The following is a 22,359-nucleotide window of genomic DNA, read 5'->3' on the forward strand; positions in this document are numbered from 1 at the left end:
AATTTACACTCTCATTAGATTTTTTAGTTATGGATAATTTTCGGAAGAAACTGAGCAAATGTATCTGCTATTTTTTTATTATTTGGTACTTCAACAATTTCGATTTGCACTTCCATAAATGTGGGGAACTCACAGGTAAGGTTGGAAAAAGAAGGGTCAAAATCAGAGCAGCAGAGGCTGAGATATCCTGACTTTGATTTCCTTTTTAACATTGGTCAAACTCCAAAAACACTGGATTCCACAAATTCCCGTAATGCAATTCAATAGCCCCCTAAATCCCTACTTCCTTCAAATCCCACACATTCAATTTGTAAAGCAGGCTCGCTGTTAAAATGTTTAAAGATCCCCTCCAGACATGTATTAAGACATATACAAATAGTCTGTTTGGAACAATAATGTGTGTCTGGTGTGTTTTTTTTCCCAGTATGATTTCCACATTAAAACCCTTAATAAGGCATCTACCTCATTATAAATTCCACAATCTATGAATATGTAAATTTTGTTTGTGTCTTAAGTTTTCCTGCTGGACACAATATGTCTCCTACTTCACAGTAAAGTCTATTCTCAGTGTACGTGCACTGGTGGCTTCAAGTTTCTACATCTTGCTTTTAGAAGTTGCATACTGGGCCGGATTGTATGACCAGGATGAATGAGAAAACATCCTTCTAGTGTCAAACACATACATCACTCTGCACAGTGAAGATCACGCTGTCGGAACAGGGAGAAAAACTGATTTTTGACTGGATCGGAAGAGGGACTTTGAATTACGAAGCCCAAAGCCAAAATAACCCTGATAACATCTTTATGACATTATCTTTTTTATTTGGAAGGTTCACTCCCGAGCCATAAAACACATTATACAACCGTTTTTATAGCCTGGGTAGTACTTAATCTATGTCTAAGTGTATGTCTCAGTTGTGTCACAGGTTTGATATCCAGCAGAATAGTGTGTAACGGCAGTGTAACACTGTTGTTGCTTCTCAGGTCTAGAACGTTCCCAGAAGGTGTAGGATGGATAGGGAGTATGTCAAATTCTACCAATGCTGTTAATTTGGTTTAGTAGTGACCTGGCAGGGTACACCATCACTCTGACAATGCAGTGCAGTCGGGTTCATACACTGTCTCCACCACATGGGGGCAGTGCAGTCACAGTTTTGACAGTCCCCCAGTCCCCCTCTCGTACATGTTTCTGTGTTTGTGTAACAGTGTATAAGTGAATCAGTGTCAGTGTTCTTGGCGACCGAGGCCTCCGTGTAAACACTGGTGTGTGTGGCCCTCACCGGGGCCTGTCGCCCGGCTCGTCCTGCACCTCATCAAGCTCAACGGCCCACTTTGAAGTGTTGGTGCTGGATGCTGGGACTCTTCCCCTGCTCTGTCAACTGGAGGACAGACAGACAAGAGAGAGAGAGAGGGAGAGAAGGGGCCACATCCTCCCACACACAGAGAGGGGATTCTTTTTGTTTAGACTGGGCTGCTGACAGAAGTATTTTTTTTCTTATATGCTTAATAATGGTTTCCAAAAATATTCCCCAAAGTGTGACTGTGTCATACTTTATCTTTTTAAAATATTGTCATAATATTCCTTTAAAACGTCTATAATGAGCTCATACTGTACCTTAAGGCATATTCCATCTCTAATAAACCTTTAATACTCCTCTAGGGACCTGTTGCTTTGCTGTGACATTTGTAAAATATCCTTCTAAAATTTCAGCTGGGTTGCTTCAATGCAATCCTGTCCCAGTGCCACATGCGATGCCCCCTAAATACATGGGGGGCGCTCTTGCTCTTCCATCGTGGCGTTGAGCCGAGGAGGGCGCACGCTGGTGAGCGTCTAGAGAGGTGGCGGGGAGGAGGGGGGGGTTCTTCTTCGGCGTTTGAAAGGAGGTAGAATAGAGCGCCAGGGAGTCCAGAGGTCCGAGTCGGGGGGCCCCCTGAAACCCAGAGAGGAGGAGGTGCTGAAAAAGGGCTCGATACCGCCCCCCCCGAAAAAAGCCTGGAAGAACTGCGCTCCGTCAGTGCGCACTGCCTGCCAGTCGGAGGATGGGGATTTTTTTTCCCATTCATCCACGTCCCCTTTTTCCCTCCTCCTCCTCTCAAACAAGCCAGTCGGTCTGTCAATGTGCTGCGAGCATTAGGGCAAGTCAAAGCAGTGGGATTCTGAGGCAGAGAGACGGATGAGATAACGAATGAAGCGCTTTGCTCTGGCCGAGAAGCGACGCGTCCAGCTCTCCAAATGATGCGCTGCATCAGATAGGCGTCAATTTCCAACCGGGGCTCACGCTCTCAACTCCGTTCTTATTTTTTTTTAATCACTTCACAAGTTTCACGTTGGCCTTTGTGCGACGTTATTAAGAGTGAGGATGCTTTTCTAGCGCTTTGGGTTGTTGCTCTCAGTTTTCTTGTGTTGTAGCCTGATTTTATTCTTGGACTTATTATCGATTTGGATCCTGATTTCTTTTTTGTGTTTTTTTTTTTTTGTTTTTTTAATTTTCAACGAATCCGTTGCCGAAGGATTCGCGGATTTACAACCCGTGTTCAACCGGTGTATTTTACAAAGAGGGAGAATAAGGATTGTAATGCGCATTGACTAAACCCGCCGAGCATCAACATGTCTTTATGAGGATGGAGCTGTGGACACGAGTGGCATCTTTTCCATTTTAAACGCTCTTTGCCTTCACAGTTTTGGCCTGATCTCGGCTGTTTCCCTCCTCACAGACGGACAATATTTCTTCTCAGCTTCCAGCCTGATATGTTGGAAGGTGGATCTTCTTGCGAGAAAACAAGGTAATGGGAGAGAAATCACACAGAGTCTGCACAGAGAACAAGGGAACATTGTTCGGTAAAAGACAATTAGGGCGCACCGAAAGGCAACAGAAATAGCTCTTTGGGTGGCGATACATTTCAGAGAATTCGATTCGGTGGAGTTCTATTCGAGCCGAGGAGCATCGCTTTGGAAAAACGAGGACTAATGACAAATTAATGGGAAAGTCATGGGATTGGCACTGAAATAGTACGATCGTGGACGCGCAGAAAAGCCGTGGTTTTTGGAGAGCCAGACGCACGGATCGAACAAGTTTCTCCTGCACATTTCAGTCCGGGTTTGGTTTGACCCAGTACAATTTGCTAAAATTGTGGATCCATGAGGTTGTACACAGCGGGCTTTCACTCCACACTTTGACTGCCTCTACCTATAGCCTGATCGGCTGCAGTCGCACATCCATTGTTTTGAGAGTCTCCCTTGCAAAACAGCATTGAAAAACCCAAGAAAATATCGCCCATTTCTTTTAAATGGGGCTGCATATGCTGGGTGTCAGGGTTGAAATGGCGTGTCGTGGAAGTGGGAATGGATTGGGGATCCTGCTGATATTCTTACTGGATTTACTGGGGTCGACGGCCAGCAATATGGAGCCCATCTACTGGAATTCCCTGAACGAAAGGTAAGCGCAGTTTTCACTTGCTGGTCTTACATTTTTTTTTTTTTTTTTTTTTTTTTACTGTTTGCCTGATTGCAGGTTTGAACTTGAAGTTTCCAGCCCACGCACGGGAGAAAAAAAACCCAGATTGAATAATTAGTTTAATTGCATGGTTTAAATGTGGCATGCAACTTCTGCTGAGAAGATGGGATTTAAGCAACATTTTAATGAATGCAAGTAAGTCTAAGTGCACTACTAAGTGGCTGGCAGTAATGCAACACGACATAGAAAACACCATAAAGTTGGATAGGGGCACCAGAGAGTGCGGGCCTACCGCAGACAGTCCCTGTGAGACTATTCATTATTTCTTATTTCTATTTTGCCAATTCGTTGTACTTTCCTCCAGAAAAATCACATCATCCCATCCTTGTTGTTTAGAATCTAACAGGGCTCCAATATAAACAGTGTAATTTAATAAATGTATACACTTTGAGCTGAAACAGGCTGCACCGTGGCACAGCTGTTGTGAATTTGTCACACTCGCATTGATTACTGTGGATGATCCAGCTGTAGTTGGTCTCATTGGTAAAGTCCCTGTAAGCTCCAACACATAGAAAGCTGTGTGTGGGATAATAAAGACGCGTGTGTGATGCTCTAATTGCTGTTGCTGGATGACCTTGATTAAAGTCTAGGCCCCGGCCCCGCAGGCCTCTCAAACACACCCCTGTCTGCCCACCCGGCCATGCGCGCTCATTTGCATTTTTTTTTTTTTTTTCTTCCTTTTCCTCTGGAGAAGGTGTCAGGCATTAGCTGAGGAAATGTCATTTTAAACACCTCTCGGCCGTCCGGCCTTAACGACCGACACCACTTTTCTCACACCTCTGCCAATTTCCCAGTGTCTGAAAAGACGCCCGGTGCTGGTGAAGGGTGGATAGGAAGGAGGGGTGGGGGGTGCTGGAGAATAACAAGGTAGCTTGTATGGAGGTGACACTGACTACATTTCTGGGGACAAACTGGGACAATGATATTTTCCAGCTTAATAAACAGTATATGTAGGCCACCAGGCTATCAGCTTGAGGGGAACACTGCTCCTCCCATTCCTTGTTGCCCACATTACTCACTTAATGAAACAAAGAAATTACAAAAGCAAAAATGTAGACTCACTTCTCACCTTAGGCAGCCTACCAGACCTTTCCATCCGCACCTCACTCCCATGCCAGAGGCTTTATTTAGGGACTAACAGGTTTTTAATGCGTCCATGTGCTGTAGGCTATGCGGCCTGCCCGGTTTCTCCCCTTTCCACAGATGTGCCTGTGCGTGGGCCCCCGCTGTGGAGCCAGGCATGAAGCCCTTAATGAGGGCTTTTTGTCAGCAGTGGGTGGATTCACCCAACAGGGAGTAGAGTTGGACACGGGAGGGTAATTTTCAGTGGGAAGCTAACAGCCCGGGCTATTGAGGCCTTACAGGTGATTCCACGCCATTGTCTCCTAATGGAGTTTAGTGTTAGGTGGGTGTCAGGGCTTAGTGAATGGGCCTGGCTGGCAATTAGAGGGGTGGTGGCTTTGATGCCAGACTTCATATTCATTTCCACAGATTTGCTCACTCATATATTCAAAATACAAAGCCTATTGTATACTACGAGGCTTATTCGTGAAGCTTACTATTCATAGTTAATCAGCTTAGTCATTCCTCCCGTTTATTTTCTTGGCCCTTTTACACACTTCCATGTACTTGTTTCTCCTCGGTCTCTACGTGACAAGGGCAGAACTTTAGTTTCAGCTGCCTCGGGGCAAAATAGGTTTTGGCCCTGGGCTGAAATATGTTAAGAGCCTGTGCTTCTCCAAAAAGTGCGCATCTTCCAAGGACAATGTCCGGAGCCCACACACATCTGGTTTGTACTTCTGAAATGAGGCGAAAAGTAAGCAGAAGCAGTAGTCTGTAGCAATCAGGTGCAGGAGCGCATGTATGGTTCACATCTTGTCTGTGTAGCAAATGGACTGTCACGTTGTTAACCTCCAGACCTCTGCTGGATGCACTGCTTTGAAGTTTAGACCGTCCACCAGCAGCCTCCCTCCACCTCTCCTACCATCTTTCTTTCCGCCTCTGTGAGCAATCTCCGACTCCTTCTCTTCCTCACCCTCTCCTCCCCTCTCTCCTTCACGCCTTTCAACCTCTTTCTTCCATTTTTCTTCCTCTGTTTTCAATGCCCTCCTACTCTCCCGCCCTTCCTCAGCCGTCCCCGTCCATCTCTGCATCTTTTTCCTCCTGTCACTTTTCCGTCCGTCTCTATCGCTCTACCTCGCTCCGTCACTCCCCACCCCACCCCACCCCCAGTGCAGTGACCAGACGTAGCAAATTGGAAACATGTGTCACATCCAGCCACTAATTATAGCGCTACAGCCGCCACTGACGCACTCAAAGATGTGTTAGGAGTGACAGAGGGTGAAAAGGGAAAGGGGGCACCCATGGGTGTAGCAGAGGATGCCTCAGACCCTGCCAACTGATTAATCCTTGGAACACACGATAAGGCTGACGTAAGTTACAGTAAAATATAGTATCAGAAAACGCTTACAGTCATCAAGTGCTGCATCCACCCTTTTATTGACTGCTCCATCAGTTGGAATGACTGCGGCCCGGCAGAAAGAAAAGAGACAGAGTTGTAGAGGGAGGAATATAAACAGAGACAGGTGCCAGAAGGTGAATGAGAAACAGAAGGAGCAGCAGGGAGAGCAGAGTGGGGGTAGAGACAGTCCTAACCCTAAGTAAATCAATACCAGTTAAGTCTCAAGTGCCAATACAGGTTCTGCTTGAGGAAGAGAGAACTGAACCAGAACGATCACCTTGGGAAGAGCTTCCCCCCTCAGACATACATTATCCTTATCTCAGCATCTCCTATTATCGGCCTTACACGGCCGCCCTAATGAAAGATCGAATCTTACATTACTGCTCAGGAGTTTCGGGGACGGTTGAAGCCGAGTGGGTGCTGGGTCGGCAGGTGACCCACAGACAGACAGACACACACACACACACACACACACACACACACACACACACACACACACACAGGGGATCCAAGACTATACGTCACATTGGTAGGCCACACACACACACACACACACACACACACACACACACACACACACACAAATGAATTCAAGTAGAGAGAATGTTGGCTTTGGTCACTCCTCTGATCACAGCATATGGAGTTTTGTAGTTTTTGGCCCGTTTGCAAGTTTGATTTCAGCGTCTGTTCTTAAGGCCAAAACCTCTCATTCACCCCTCCCTTCGCACTCAATCTCTCCCTTCCTCTTTTTCTCTCTTTCCATACTTTAGTAAACGGCTGTAGATTATTGTAAACGGCTGCTGAGGGTGGGCGCCTCTCCGCTCGGCGCTCCGCTCGCGGTGACTTGTAATACAACTATTCCCCCTAAGATCCACATTAAAATTTAATCCCCCCTTCCCGTTTCTCAATAATTCATTAATCGCCGGCTAATTGGCGCCGGATAAAAGACTAGCTAACTAGGCTAAGTGTTTCAAGTACAAAAAACCCAGAGAAAAGACTCCCCCCCCAAAAAAAAAAAATCACTGGAAATCTTCTTGGCGAGGGCATTCTGGGACTGAGTGCAGAGAGTGGAATAAGTGTTAGTGGGTCAAACAGGGTGTCATATCAAAGGAGCAGCATTCCAACACCCGTTTATTGATCATTTGAATGTTCGATCCACACCCGGTTTCATCCCCGTAAACAACCACCCGTAGGTTTCCCGTTCATGAATAATGCATACATGCACTGAGGCTTTTCTGGGCTGTGTGGATAAGTAAGCAGGAGCCTAGTAAGCCTACATGCATCCTTAGGCTAAATGATTACAGAATATCCACTGGGTAGGTTTTTTTTTAATTTTAGGAGTGAGGGAGTGTAAAAACAAGAGAGGGGATGTAATGGAGAGAACAATATGAACCATATTGCTCAAGCCGCCTGTTAAAGCAGGCAACGGCTCCCCCTTCTCCCCTCTCCCTTTTTCTCTTCCTACCTCCCTCTCCCTTGGTGAAAAAGAGGAGTGTGTGTAAGTTTACGAGCTGAGAGCAACAGGAGCTGTGAAAGGAGGTTTCAGCTGATGTGGCAGAATGGAAAGGCCAGGGGAGGGAGAAGGGAGCCGATCCGGCCAGAGGCTCGAATCCTTTCCTTTCTTTCTTTCTTTCTTTCTTTCTTTCTTTCTTTGGGGCGTTGCAGGCAGGCAGATGGACGCACAGGTACGCAGTCGGACTGTGAAAATACAGACATGCGAGCAGATAGATCTATTGAAGCCGACACGCTCCCAACAGATGCCGGCACACATGCACATAAATGACCCTCAGGGGGCCCGACCTCCCCTCCCATCTATGTCGGACACGTGTGTAAAGAGTGTGTGGTCCTAATGTATCTCCTTCGTTGCATGTGCAAGTGAGCATTAAACACACGCTGCCACCAATGAGACGGTAAACACAGGAGGGCAGATGTGCGCACACACCCATACACGTAAACGCACACATACAGGAGAGGTGAGGAAATTGGCAGGCGTCACGGACTGTTGTTCCACTCGGAATTCATTCATTATTTTATCACTCGATTATAAGTTTATTTGGCAGGGGCAGTGCACATTCATCAACATCATAACAGCTATAAAGCGGTGTTGTAAATATGCTGGGGTTAGCTAAAGAACTAATTTACTTCCCCAGTCCCTGGGGCTTTAGAAGTGACTTTGGGATTTTGGTAATTGTTAAAAGTGCTGATGATTAGGATGAATGAGATTAAAAGCGTGTGGCTGGCTGAGCTAGTTCTGAACATTGGAACACATGCAGAAACAAGCAACTTTTTTCCCTGGAAACATGTTCATGCGCACAAACCCACACACATCCACAATGGTAGTAATGGTAACAGTAATCCAGGCCGTAGGTCTGAAGGGGTCACATGTGTCCCAGCATCACTGGGCAGATTGCCCTGGGTGGCTGAACCCCGAGCCCCTTAGCAAAGCCAGCCAACACACACACACACATACACACACACACACTGGCCTCTCATTAGCTTGCTTCACAGCACACCCTGCCTAAGCAGGATCATCCAATCCTCCTGGCAGCATTTGGACTGGGCCAGGTCAATCCTCCTCCTCCCGGGTGACACAGAGAAGCGGACTTGTGGGATGAGAAGCCAGTATGAAAGTGTGCGTGGACTTTGTAGGCCAGAGGGGGTTTGCAACGTAGAGGCAACCTCTGTCACACTCTTCATCACCTTCTCTATCCTTTCTTTTACTCACGTTCCAGTCTCTTAGCTCTTAGCCCCCCGCCCCCCTCTTCTGCCATCCCTCCACCCTCCCCTCCTTGCTCGTCAGTTTTGTTGAGGCTCAGTATCACGAGACTCCCAGCTCTGCTGTGGCTTCGGCATCATTCCAGATAAACAGGGGATAGCAGCGGGAGGGAGTTGACGCTGTTGTCATTTCATGTGTGTGTGGATTCTGGTTTGTGACAGGAGGATGTGCTGGCATGTGTGTGCTTGTGCCATGAATACTAAATTGTGTGTTAAGATCTCCAAGCTCTAAGCTGTTCTGATGCATGCCATGTGCGCTTGAATTGCAAAAAGTCTCCTTCTGATAGTCTTTCTGTCTGTAATTCAGCCCTGTTTTCTCCAAACAAATGAAAAAATCTCTCTACAGCGCAATGGGATCAACTTCTTCAAGTATTTTCTTGAAGTCAATTAAGTTGAAACTTTCTTGACTCTGTTCTTTTTGCAAGATGCAAACTCTTTCTTGAAAAAGGTTGATTTTCATTGGGAAACAAGTTGAAATAGTCCCAGTTTGGTCAGATTTTTTAGAAGAAAATAAGGATTTAAGCAGATCTTTAAGATGGAAATTATATGATTAAATGGAGATTTCTTTGCTTTGCATGTGTTTGTGTGTGTTAGGTCTTTTCTCATCTGCTCTCCTCTCAAGCAATACCGAGGTGCAGTCCTGTTTTGCATAGCACTACACGTGATTATGCAGGACTTGTAAAATGCAAAACAGAAGACAAATGTGTTGTCCTCTTATCTGCAAATTACTCGCGAAGCAGCCAAAGTTCATTCCAGTCTCAGCTTTTACGTCCCGTCACTTTCATCAGCCCTGAAACTCCATCACTCTCCTTTTCGCCGTCTGCCAGTGGACGTCAGCGCGACGCTTTGATTGGACGCCGGCCCGAAAAGATTTTGTAACTGAATGTTAGAGAGTGTGTGCGTCTACACAAGAGAGACAAATGAGCGGGTTTGCTGGTGGACAGCTGTGCCTTGTCACAGCTGAAGTTTTGGCAAACATCTTGGAACGATATGAGCGAGAGGGCAGAAATAGAAGAAGTGGGTGTTGTCAGGGTGAGATGAGGGAAAGATAGAGGAGACAGGAGGAGAGCTGGCAGGGTCAGGGAGGGGAAACAAAAAGCATGAACGACAGTGAGGGAAGGCAAGTTAGGAGAGAGATGGATGGTTTGGGAGCACGGCCGGGTTTGACAGTGGTACCGGCTGATGTGACACAGACCAGACAGGGAGAGTGACTGATGATCTATAGGTCACCGCCATGACTAGCTGCTTCCTGCTCGCATACAACCGAGCCGGCCCCTCATTCCTCATTACTGACACGTCCCATAATATTTATCCCTGTGAAGTCCAGCGTGAAACCTGGTAAGCTTTAAAGGAATTCATTGACTTTTTGGGCAGAATGAGCTCTTTGATCAACTTGCCGTGGAGCCACGAAGAGACTGGCAGCTGTTTCCCTTCTCTGTATTTACTACAGTTCATGCGATCAGATGAGATGCCGAAAACGCACACACACACACACACACACACACACACACACACTAGTCTGCGCTTAAACTTCACACACTGTATGCAGCATTCAAAGAGGCAGAAATGATGCCAAATGCCTCGTAGCAGACCAGTGTGTTGTTAGACTTAATTTGCCAAAAGCAAAATCACTTCCTTTTAAAAGAAAGCTCTACATTTCCACTGTATAATCAATATTTGAAGTTCATTGCACTCCAGGATGAAGCGTCGTAATTTACATGTATCGGTGAACCCACCTTTCCTGGCCTACTATTACTTCAGTTTCGGATTTTCTGCATTTCATACAAGAATGTGTTGAAAAAGAGGGATGATAATTTAGTACAAGACACCAAGTTTTTCCAAGTGTGTGCTTCTAATTCAAAAGTCAACTTTTATTCTGGACTATTGAGGCTGCAGTCAAACGGCTCTGCCTCGTCTTTGATGGATTTCATCCTGTGCAATGGTTGGTGATTCTCCCAAATACACTCCCAAAACCTGATGTTTTTTGCTAGGATGCTTTCCTTTTTATTTGTAGTCAATTGTATCTTTAAGTCATGTCAGGAATAACAAAAATACACCGTCAAACAATGAAATGGACCTAGAAATGCAAGGCACACAGCCGGTAGCTCCTTGTGTAAGTGATGAAGTGGTTACAGGTGGCGTTTTCTTTAAATATCTCATTTTGCATTTATATTTTTGGCATAAGAAGCTGTTATCCAGAGATTTGCAGAAACACACAGAGCCGCAAAAAGTAAGCATACATGAATCACTCTGCCTGCAAGGAGCCTGGTAACAAGACAGAGAAACTATTCACCGCTCAAGTACAAAACGATAGCGTTGCTTTTATTTGCGTGGGGGCTGGTCGGAGGGTGGTGTGGATCCTCCTGGCTGCTGCAGTAGATGTTTGGTCTCTTGTGTGGGAGATGTGGAGGACTATTACTCCAAAGCATCTTAGCTTTAAGATAATCTTTACCCGTTGACTTACAATGGGTCAGCGATGATCCTCATGCTAAGAGGCTTTGGTGGGGAACCCTGTCCTGCTCTGCCCCGCTGCAATAACACCCAGTCATCTTGAAACTTGGCTCGCTAATAAACAAACACATTTATTAGCCCATATGAGCACAGGCCTACTGCTCTACCTCAGATCTTTTGTAATATTCTCCATCACTAACTCCCAGCACCTTGATTATTTTTCCAGGCTTCACGCTTTCTTCTCCTCAGATGTGTGTGTGTGTGAGTGAGTGAGTGCGTGCACATATGCATAGTTCTAATTAGGAGGTAAAAGACCGTACAGTGAGCGTAGTCCATCTGGCTTTGGCATTAGCCCATCATTCTTACAGTCTATGGGGAAACTGACCTTGGCTAGCTGTGCAGGGAAAAATCACGCTCCATTTCCTGGGTTCTGCATTGGATATAATTTAAGTAGGATTGATGTTTTAAAGATGCAAGATTAAGATGGAAATGAAAGATTAAGATTAATTCTTGAGTTTTGGATGCTGAAGGTTTGGGCTTCGTGGGGGGGGGGCTGCTCTCAGTTTGCAGAGATCACATACTGAGATGGATGGTAGCTTAAGCAAGTGTTTCTCTTTAAATTGCTTTTATGATTTAAACACTTCTCTCTTGTAGTTGACCACGGGACATTTTTGTCTCAATGTTCGTACGTTTCACTGATGTTGAGAATAGAAAAGAAACTTCGAAGGCAACAGCTTTCACAATATATATTAATTTCAGTCTCAACATTACCCTCCGATTTATTATTCTCTTAAAGGAAATATGCTTATTCACTTTCTTGTCAATAGTTAAATGAGAAGATCAATAGCACTCTAATGTTTTTGCATTAGGCATGAAACTGGAACCAGGAGGTAATGAGCTTTGCACAGACTGGAAGCGTAGGGTAACAGCTAGTCTGGTTAAAATCTCCCCTGAACCTCAGCAGTTAACACGTTGTATCCTGTTATCCTGGCATTAACAGCAATGGAATTTGTGTACTTGCATATGCTTAGCTACACAGGCCTACTTAATGTCATTGTTTCGTCAATTAGAAAGTAAGAGTTTACTATTAAAATCCCATTAAAGCTTCACAACATTTAGTCGATTTTCACCTTTAGCTTACGGAGCTTTGCTAAACACTACTACTGTGGCCAGAGAAGAGTTATGAGGTTGAAAGTCAGCAAAATGAACTCCCTTACACACAATATCTATCTAAAGTGTGCGAACATAAGCTAACATGAGCCGACATAAGCTAATGGTCATATCAGAGTGAATAAAGCTGTAGCAGCTAAGCCTGTGTGCTGAGTGTGTTTAAATATCAAGAATGGATTTAGTTGCTAATGAATTTTCATTAGTAATAATAAGAATGTGCTATGTTTTACTTTAAAGTGACACCATCTTCTGAGTTTCTGAACCTCTTTGATACCTTCATCGGATAAACTCAAAAATGCATGGTTGTCAAACTAAAACGAGGCCGGTTCTCCCTCTTCCTGAAAGGCGGACCTTTTGCCGATAAAAGTATTTCAACCTGAAGCGATGATTTAAGGCCAAGTACAACTAGCTGACTGCCTCCAAATGTTCTTTTTTTCGGAGCATATGGAGTGCAGAGCAGTGCTTTGTTGTCTAGGACAAGTAACTCTAACAAGATCCATCTTGTATAGAAAGAGCGGAGAAGTGGATTGTTGTTGCCTCGTCCACATGGCATCATCTGATACCCCGGCACTGGATATAATACACGACTCAGAGCTGCTTTTTAGCGGTTTTACCCTCCTCTACTCTCTCTCTCTCTCTCTCTCTCTCTTGCCTTTGTCCTCATGTCTTGCAGCGTTCGTATACACTGGCATACACACAGCCAGGCATGCATGCACACAGTGGAGAGCTTGTATACACACACACACACACACACACACACACACACACACACACACACACACACACACACACACATACACACATACACATACTCATGCATGCACAGATGAAAAATGTTATTGCTCTCGGTGCTGGAAAAAGTCCAAGTGGAGGGGTTGAGTTTCTTCAGAGGTACACTCCAACTCCCCCCCACCCACCCACCCACCCGCACCCTGTCTCTCTCCGTCAGTAGCATATCTCTCACTCCTTCCTTCTACTTCTCTTTCTCTACTCTCTCACTCTCCCTCCTTCACTTCACCCTCCTCCCTCTGCTCCCTGTGAACAAAAGAGACACCCCCCCCACACACACACACACCTCCACCCCCCCCCCCCGAGCGCTTCCACTGAAAGCCCTCACACACACTCTGCTCTCCGGCTTCGCACTCTCCCACACGCACTCTTACCCCTCTCGTCGTCTGTAAAACCAGTCCACTTCTCCGCACTAATCCCCCCTTCTCTTTTGTCTTTTCTTTCACTTTCTCTCTCGTGGCCCAGCTCACCACCAGTGTACATTTCCATCTCTACATATCAAGCCATTATCATGTTACAGCTATTGGCAGACAGTAAAATTTATTTCCTCTTTTTTTTTTTTTTTTGGTTTGAATTGCTCTCATCTTTTTAGCTTCTTTTTCTCCCTTTTCTCCCCCACTCTGGTCCTTTATGTTTCTCTTCTTCTTTGTGGGTGGTTTTTTGATGTACAGTGTCTGTTTCTCCTCATTCGCTCATCACCGTCAAGCAGTAAATAGGTCCTCTGTGAAGACAGGATGAATAATCATGATTGCCTATCACTGCGGTGTCAAAGTAATTTGGGAGTAACTGTGAGCCAGAGCTCGGCCTCTCTCTCTCTCTCCACACACACACACACACACACACACACACACACACACACACACACACACACACAAGCGTAAGTACCACTCCCTCAACATTCTCTGGAAATCAGGAAGCCATTCCCTCATTAGCTATCCCGTCTTCTAACCTCCCTTCCAAAAATCTTTCTGTCTTTCTTTCTTCCTTTTTCTTTATCAGTCTTGCTCTCCATTGGAGTGCAGCTGTATTGCAGGTCCCCAGCCACAGGAGGGGAAAAAAACAGATGGAGCGCCCTCCTTTCTTCTTTTCTTTCATCCTTCCTTTCTTTCTTCCCTCTCTCCCTCCTTCCCCACAAAGAAAAATCAAGCCAGAAGAATGCTGGTGCGCAGGGGGGGCGAAGGAGAGATGGGACAAAAGCCTTCCTTTTCGACAGTCTCTCTCTTGTGCTCTTTGGTTTTCAGTTGATGGATGGGTGGCACGGCTGTGGGTCACTGTGCCGAACATGTGCAGTCCTGTACCTCGTGCGCGGGTGTATGTGCATGCGTATCCGCGTGTAATGCTGATTTCCGTTACGTGGCCCTGATAACTCTCTGGCAGTATGGTCCTGGGCTTTGAAAAGTATGTGCTAGCTAACACACACAGCTGCTGTGGTGTTTGTGTTTGGTTCCCCATTTTGTGTGTTTCAGTAAAGCCACTGGTCCCAGTTAGGCCTAGCCCATCTGGAGCCTCAGTCCTGGGTGGCCGTTATATATGTGTGTGGCGTGTGTGTACACAGCTGAGCGTTGCAACAAGTCCAGTCTCTGAGGTGTGTATTCTGGCGCTTGGTTAATCATACACATTATCTGATTTCTTAAAGCCTTAGTTTAGCTGCTCCAGAGCGGCCAAACAATGCCACTATCGTGCACAAGTGCCATAATTCAACTGTATTTTTTTATGTTATCTGCTTTTAATCAAAACCTTTGCTTTCTCCTTATGTTTCTTCTTAAACGTAATCACTCTTGTGATGGGCGAGCTAACTCTATTATGGTGGTACTTAGCTAGAACAAAAGAATTCACTCAAGGTCTTGTTTAAGTGCTTCTGTACCCTCATGATGCCCTTGCATGCTGAATAGAGCGAGTTTTATGGGTGTGTGTGTGTGTATGTGTGCCTGCCTGTGTGTGATTGTGTGGATGTCAGGCATGCGTCATGCGTGGGTGCGTGCGCTTGTGTACATGCCCTGCGTGGGTTTGTGTACACCCCGCACCCCTCCACCACCACCACCCCCTGCTGCTTACCCTCCCCTCCATTGCTGCATTAAGCTTTATTTGCAAAACAACACAATCATGTGAGACAAAGTCAGGGTTTCTGGGCGAGCGTGAAAAGAGAGGGCGAAAACAACAGAAACTGGCCTGTACCACTTGACCCTGTTGAGGGGGGGGAGGTGAGGTGGTGATGAGGTGGTGTGAAGGGTGGGGGGGTTGTAAGCCAGGGGAGAGATAATCCCTCCAGTCATGGCGGCCCCCGTGTGCTCGGGCTCTAACGTGGCGCGCTGGCCTGTCAATCACTCAACAAAGCTGTCTGTAAGGGGATTATGAATCCACGGACCCTCCCTCCTCTCCCTCACCCATCTCTTTTTCTCCTCCCCATTGCCTTTTTTCCCCTCTCTTCTTCTCTCCATTCACCCCCCCCTCCCCCCTTTCTCCGAGGCCATCTCTTGCATCCCGTGGTTTTCCACCTTCAAACCTGCCTGTCAGTCCCCTTGTCCACTGTCCTCCTCACAACAAAGTGTGTCTTTTTCCCAGCACACATTTTGCTTTGCTGTCTGAAGCTTAGTTTATCTTCAGCTTTCCATCCGTCCTCCCTCTGTCCTCCATAAGCCCTGTTTCTCTCTCTCTAAAGCCCTTCCCGTTCTTTCTCTATCTCTTCGTCCCACCCGGGCGTCATTGCTCACCTAGACAAGAGACAGGTGTTTGTCTGTGTGTGTGTGTGTGTGTGTGTGTGTGTGTGTGTCTTTAGGAGGTGACAGGTGTCCTAGACTCAGACTGAGAAAATCAGCCCTGCACCTACGCACAAAAGAAAGAACAATTATGGTTATCCTTCACTTATGTATTTTGCCTGTTTTTTTTTAAATCTGCTCCACAAGGAAAATATGCCAAAGAGAGATGGTAGCATTTCACAAGATGCACAAGTACAATTCGATACAAAAAGCACCTACTTTTTTGCATGCAAACCTTGATTCACACCTTTTCGTGGCCTGTGCACCCTCAAAACACTCATGCACCAAGCTGACGTCTGGCTAAATGTCACCTCGCCTATAAATGTGATGAATAGCTCGCAGTCCTATCTTATCTCTCGGTCCTTAACCATGCTGTCTTAAACCCAACCGCTGCTTGCATCGGCTCCTGCAGGTGGTGACAGAAGCCCCTCCTCCCTCAGTCACCCTCCATTTAACTCCACGTTTTCCCTCATGGACTATCTCTCCATCTATCCGTCTGTTAAATGTCTATTTAGCTTCAGCGTCTGTCAGTGCTTGGACTAGCTTTCACTCTTCACCTCCTTTAACCGGTTTTCCCACCTGTGGTCCTGTTTTATCCCTCCTTTTTGTTTTTAACTTCACTCTCTATTTTGCATGTTCTCTCCCTCTTTCTCTGTTTCTCTGCTCGCTGATAATCTGACCGGTTTGGCGAGTAGGTCACGTTAACTGATTAATCTTCCCCAGTCCAATGAGTAATCTCCTTGCTTTTAGTCCAACATCCAGCAGTTGGCCAATGCATCGGAGAAATGTGGATTTTGTCTTTTGGTTAGTAGTGAAAAAAGAGATTGAAGGGTCAAGGTTTTTAGAGATTCACAGCAAGTTTTAATTAAAGTTCAGTTTAATTTCAGGTCGGTATTAAGGGCTCCCATTTTTAGGTCAGTTGTTATTTCTCTTGAAGGTTTAGTTTTTTCACCTCTTTTTAATGTAAGTTTTAGTATTCCGAAGGTATTTCTGTATGTTAAGGCCTATGTAAAAACAGTATAGTCAATTCTTTTTCCTTTTCTCTCTGTATTTTGGGAAAAAAATGCATTTTCATTCTTTTATTTAATTTATAAAGGGGGCAAAAGTATTGCATTCTTGATATTTGATTTACTTTTTTTCCTCCCATAATTTAAAATCTCATTTCGGTTTATCCAGAAGTGTTTTTCATGGCTGGATTTAGACTTCTTGTTAACAATAATAACCCTGAAGGAGACTATGATGCAAAGAGACTTCAATTTAAAAAAAAAGAAAAAGACCCCAACAAATTGGTAGCGAGATGCTGAGATTTAACAACCATTCATTTCACCATTAAGCGAGCGAGATTCGAATACGAGGAAGAGTGAGAGTGAGGGGAGACAAGGGGGAGAGAGACTTAATGTGGGTGACAGGGTTGTTATCTAGCAGGCGGCTGATGGTTTTAACAGCTGTATTATCTCATGTATCCTATATTGGATTAAGCTTCATTCTCTCACACGTGTCGCACTCTGATTGATGCTCTGATTAAAGACATCCACTGGCATGCAGAGACAGAGGGAGGGAGAAAAATTGGAAGGGTGAGGAAGGTAGAGAGGAAAGGGAAAAAGAGGGTGAGGAGCGGTGCTTGAACTGGGCCAGTGCCCACTGATATGGAGTACCGGCTAAGTACTAATGGATGCACATAGGTACTCAGTGCTGTTACTGTAATGCAGCTTTTCGGATGTGCTGACCAAATGGTGCTGAATGTGTACATATCTTGTTGTGTAGACCTTATTTTATTCATGAGCAGCACCGCCAGTGAAGCTCTGTTAACTCTGGGACAAATACCACACTGCATTTCCTATGGATGCCTCACAATCGAAGTCTCCCACCAGTGCCCTGGTGTAAAATCTTTCATGTGGAGCAGTAGCAGCAGTAGGAAATGTTCAGTTTGCATTAGCAGTAACTTAACACAGCTTCCATACGGATGTAAAGCTGTCGGTAAACAGTAACATAAGGCCGATTGCTGAAGTTCGAGGCAATCTGAATCTTTTTCTTTAGTCATCAGGAGAGCCGCACACGTGTTGAGCCATCAGTTTAGCGCTAGACACAGCTTGTTTCAGGGGGAGATTGTCACAGGGTTGGTCAGCCAGGCTACCAAACAGGACCACAACAGCTTCCGCCTGTAGTTGGAAATGCTCGCTCACGCTTACGGCTTGGCACGCTTTGGTGCAATAAAAAGTGGGCTAACCTGTGCCCGTGGAAACGCAGCACGAGTGTCGGCCAAAATTGGCTCGCTTCCTGCCCAAACAAGCCACGAGAGGTGAAAGGCGAGAGGTGAGACGAGGTGTGAGGTACAATATGTGGTCTAGCTGCTGGATAAAAGCTCAGATTTCTGCCAGCGCCTCCAAAATCCTCTGGCCATAAATAGTATGTACAGAGCCCAGCAGGTAATCTGTGCATATAAAGTACTACTAGTGTTTTGTGTTATGAATTCACAGTTTATACCCTAAAATAAATAACTATTTTCATAATTCACTACATGGGCATGCTATTCAGGCAGCTGGTTAAGAGTACTGGCAGCTCTTTTTTCTTTTCTTTTTTTACTCCAGTTCAAGCACTGATGAAGAGCAAAGACATAGGAGAGATGAAGGGAGAGCGAGAGGGGGGAGAAAAGAGGGTTAAGAATAAAAAAGAGAAAGAAGTAGAAAGGTAAAAGATGAGAATGTGTCATACCTCTTATTAGAAACTGTGACTCTGATCTATTTGGTCTCATCTCACACCTCCAGCTTTGCACGTCACTCTCTCTCTCATTTCTTTTCTTACCCACTCTTTCTCTCTCTCTCTCTCCCCCCTCTTCTCTCCTTACGTCTCTCTCCCATCCTCTCGCTCTCTCTTCCTCCGCTTTCCCTTTGTCGCACGCTTGTATCTATCTCTCACTATTTCTCACTCTTTCGCTCTTTCATACCCTGCAGTCTCTCACCAGCAAAAAACTTCTCATGCTCAGTTTGGTGTGCAGCCTGTCAAGCTTGCTTTGAATACACACACACACACACTCACATACACACACACACACACACACACACACACCAGCATATACTCCTATAACTCTAGCATACAGCCAAGGGAATAATAGAATCAAGGAATACTCTGAGATAAAGCGGAGAAGGGGGGCGAATAAAAGGATAAAGCAGACTGAGAGGGATAGAGAGCCTCATATTATTAATTTAGCTGGAGACAGAGAAAGAGAGGGAATTTCTTTCAATCCCTCCCCCTACACCGCTGCTTCCATAGAGCTCTATAGTTGCACACAATGGAGAGATTGGAGCAGGATGGGGGGGGACAGAGAGGTAGAGATAATCCATCCTGCTGTATAAACCATGGAGTTAACTGTTTCATAGCACCGGCTTTTATTCCTCCGTCATCACGCCCCTCGATCTAATTTCCGTCTATCCTTTCTTTGCTGTCTTTCCTTCACTTCAACTCTTATCTTTTCTTCTTCTTCTCCCTCTTCATCTCCATCCTTCCATCCCTCCCGTTGCTCCTCCATCTACCTCTCTGTGGGCTCTCCCCGTAATCCTCCAACATTTCTTCCAGACCTATAGACTAGAAATAAACCTGCCCACACCCAGCCGTGTGTGTGTGTGTGTGTGTGTGTGTGTGTGTGTGTGTGTGTGTGTGTGTGTGTGTGTGTGTGTGTGTGTGTGTGTGTGTGTGTGTGTGTGTGTGTGTGTGTGTGTGTGTGTGTGTGTGTGTGTGTGTGTGTGTGTGTGTGTGTGTGTGTGTGTGCGTTTCTGCGCACGTGCGTGCGTGCGTTTCTGCGCACACACGGCTCTTTGTGTCCTATATGCATACATCAAATGCCAGTGTATGATTTCCGTGTATGGTTGAGAGTGTATGTTCGCAGTTGGCAGCCCACTTGCCCGTCGAATTTGGCAGAATATCTCCTCATCTGGCACAGGAAGAAGGGAGGGCGTCCCATAGCGAGGGATTACACCGACTTACACACACACACATACACACATTTATTGGCACATATTTGCACATTAAGAAATGCAAAGCCCCATGCTTTCAGCCACACACGGGCTCATTTGGGGGTGGCTTGCTCATTCAGACACTGGGGTATCAGTTCCTCTAAATTTATTAGCAAGTATTATGAGTTGAAAAAGTTTCAAGAGAAGTTCAGTCCTTCAAAAGGGAAATATGAACCCACAAAAGGTGCTGTACATCACTCCTTGAGGCTTAATACATTGGAGAAAGAGTAAATATTTTTATCCACATGCAGAGAGAAGTCGACACTTCTTTATGTTGCTATAAACCGAGCTGTCTCGGCAGGATGCGTCTGGGGTTGTGAAGCAGCTTTCTAGCCTCCCTGCCCAACAAGAAGTGAAATGCCAATGAAATGCATTTCTGTAATGGGCCTGCTGACAGTGCAGCAGCTACAAGCACCGGGAGGAAATAGTCTCCAGAAGCCTGTTACTGTAAAGTGTTTCTTTGTCTCGGAAGAGAGATGGAGGGAGCTTGTGGGAGGAGGGCTGGAGGGAGGGGAGGGGTGGGGGCTAGACCAGGCCCTTTGTATGAACCTGATTGATAGGTGTGTCTGACCTTTAGCACCTCTTGAGAAATCCAACAAGTCATTCTCTCACCTTATATTTAGTCCCCTCTGTATCAGCTACACACACACACACACACACACACACACACACACACACACACAAACTTTCAGACAGGCCCTGGATGGAAACCTAATTCTGTCTTTTCTCTTTTCTTTCTCTCCTTTTCAAAAACCTCCCAATTACAGCCACTCCATTTTTCCACCTCCCTTCCTCTCTCCCTCTCCCCCTCCCTCCTTTCTTAACGAGCAATCTCGTTAATGTCACAGTGCCTCTCTCTCTCTCTCTCTCTCTCTCTCTCTCTCTCTCTCTCTCTCTCTCTCTCATTCTTTTTCTCCATTCAGGCTTTTGCCCAATAGAGAGAAAGTGTGTGAGAGAGAGAAGAGAGAGAGATATGAAGAAGTAGAGATGGAGAAATCAGAGCTCTGCTGAAAGAACAAGTGCTGGATGAGAGAGGCTGAGGGAAGGCAGGGTGTGGGCAGAGAGAAGCCAGAGCCTCTATAATAATGGCCAGACAAGTGTGTGAGATTACTGCCCTGGTTTCAGGGGGGACATAATTATACGCTGCACAGGCTGTCAGAAAGAATGAGATGAGGGGGGCTGTATTTAGTGATGCACCAGTGAGAGATTGGTGAGGCGAGGGCGATGACTAAATCTGCACAGCTTGTGCAGTTCCAGACCTGGTGTGTGTATGTGTGTATGTGTGTGTGTGTATGTTCGCGGGATGAGTAATGTTAAGCCATTGAAAGTTGTAAATTATTCAGAGGCTTCATGCATGGAAACATTATAATTCCATGTCTGAGTGTGAATTACCCTCCACTTTACCCCCAGGCACATATCTCACTCTAGCCCAAGGCCTCATGGGAGATTAAAGGGAGTAAATACTATGGAGGCTGGACCAGCATATCAACCACATGGAGTGGCCAGCAGGATGTGGCACCTCAACTATGCTCTGAATGGAGTCGGTTTGGATCCAGCTTGTGACCTCTGTCTGCTCCCTATATGCTCTATAACCAGGAAGACATGACCAAACTCAAACCAGGCCCTGCTGGTGATTGGTGTTGGGTGGTTAAAGCAAGATGTTTCCAATTCATCCAGTTCAATTACTGCCTTATCTACACACTGGGGTGTTATTTACTGTCTGTGCCTCTCCTCGGCATCTTCCTTATTCTGACTCCTTTAGTGGGCGATCTCCACTTAGAAATTTAGTGTAATGTTTGGATCTGTCATTGGTAATATCAGAAACCACAAATTGTTGACAGTTAATTCTGTGGATCATCTATTCAGCTCTGTTGTATTGGGCACTGATTCTGAAAAGGGATGTTGGATTTGAAATGCTTTTGAAATGCTGTGAACGTCTCAATAGAAATTTCAAAAGTTCATCTCCTTCAGGCGAGTCCCACAACACAATAAAAGCCCAAATAATGACGAAGCATCACCCCAAATATGCCGTCTTTGTTGTTGTGCTGCTGAATTCATGGCAAAATCCATGTGCAATTATGGTTTCTCTAACTACAGTCAACTTAAACTTTTAATGATAAATAATTAATGAAGCTATTGCTGTTGTGCCTCAAGTATAAGTGCTCACAGCCCCTTTCTCCCTTTGGAGATATCGTCATTATCATATCGATCCTGCTGCTGTACGATAGCTACAGGTAATTAATAAACTAAGATGAAAGAATCCTACAAACGGCTGTAAGCGGCAAACAAAACTTCAGTGGGCCTATTAACTTTGTGGCAAAGCCTGGGTTACATTCAGGGGCATTATTAGTGAGCCTCATTAATTTAACCTGTTACAGACTCTTCAGATTCTTACTGGCATTAAAAGCTGTATTTTTATGGCCATTTCAGTT

The 22,359-nt window shown here is 45.5% G+C and overlaps 1 protein-coding gene across 1 annotated transcript in view; it reads left to right on the plus strand.

Annotated features, from left to right (window-relative positions):
- Positions 1 to 2,457: 2,457 nt before the first annotated feature.
- The window catches only part of efnb3b (ephrin-B3b), a 77,057-nt gene continuing 57,155 nt past the window's right edge, over positions 2,458 to 22,359 (plus strand). The window contains exon 1 of the mRNA XM_051428727.1: positions 2,458 to 3,437. Within this exon, the coding sequence (XP_051284687.1) occupies positions 3,289 to 3,437 (149 nt within the window). The 5' untranslated portion in view covers positions 2,458 to 3,288. The remainder of the gene's footprint in view (positions 3,438 to 22,359) is intronic.

The sequence above is a fragment of the Dicentrarchus labrax genome, unplaced genomic scaffold, assembly GCF_905237075.1.
Source record: "Dicentrarchus labrax unplaced genomic scaffold, dlabrax2021, whole genome shotgun sequence".
Taxonomy (NCBI): Eukaryota; Metazoa; Chordata; class Actinopteri; family Moronidae; genus Dicentrarchus; species Dicentrarchus labrax.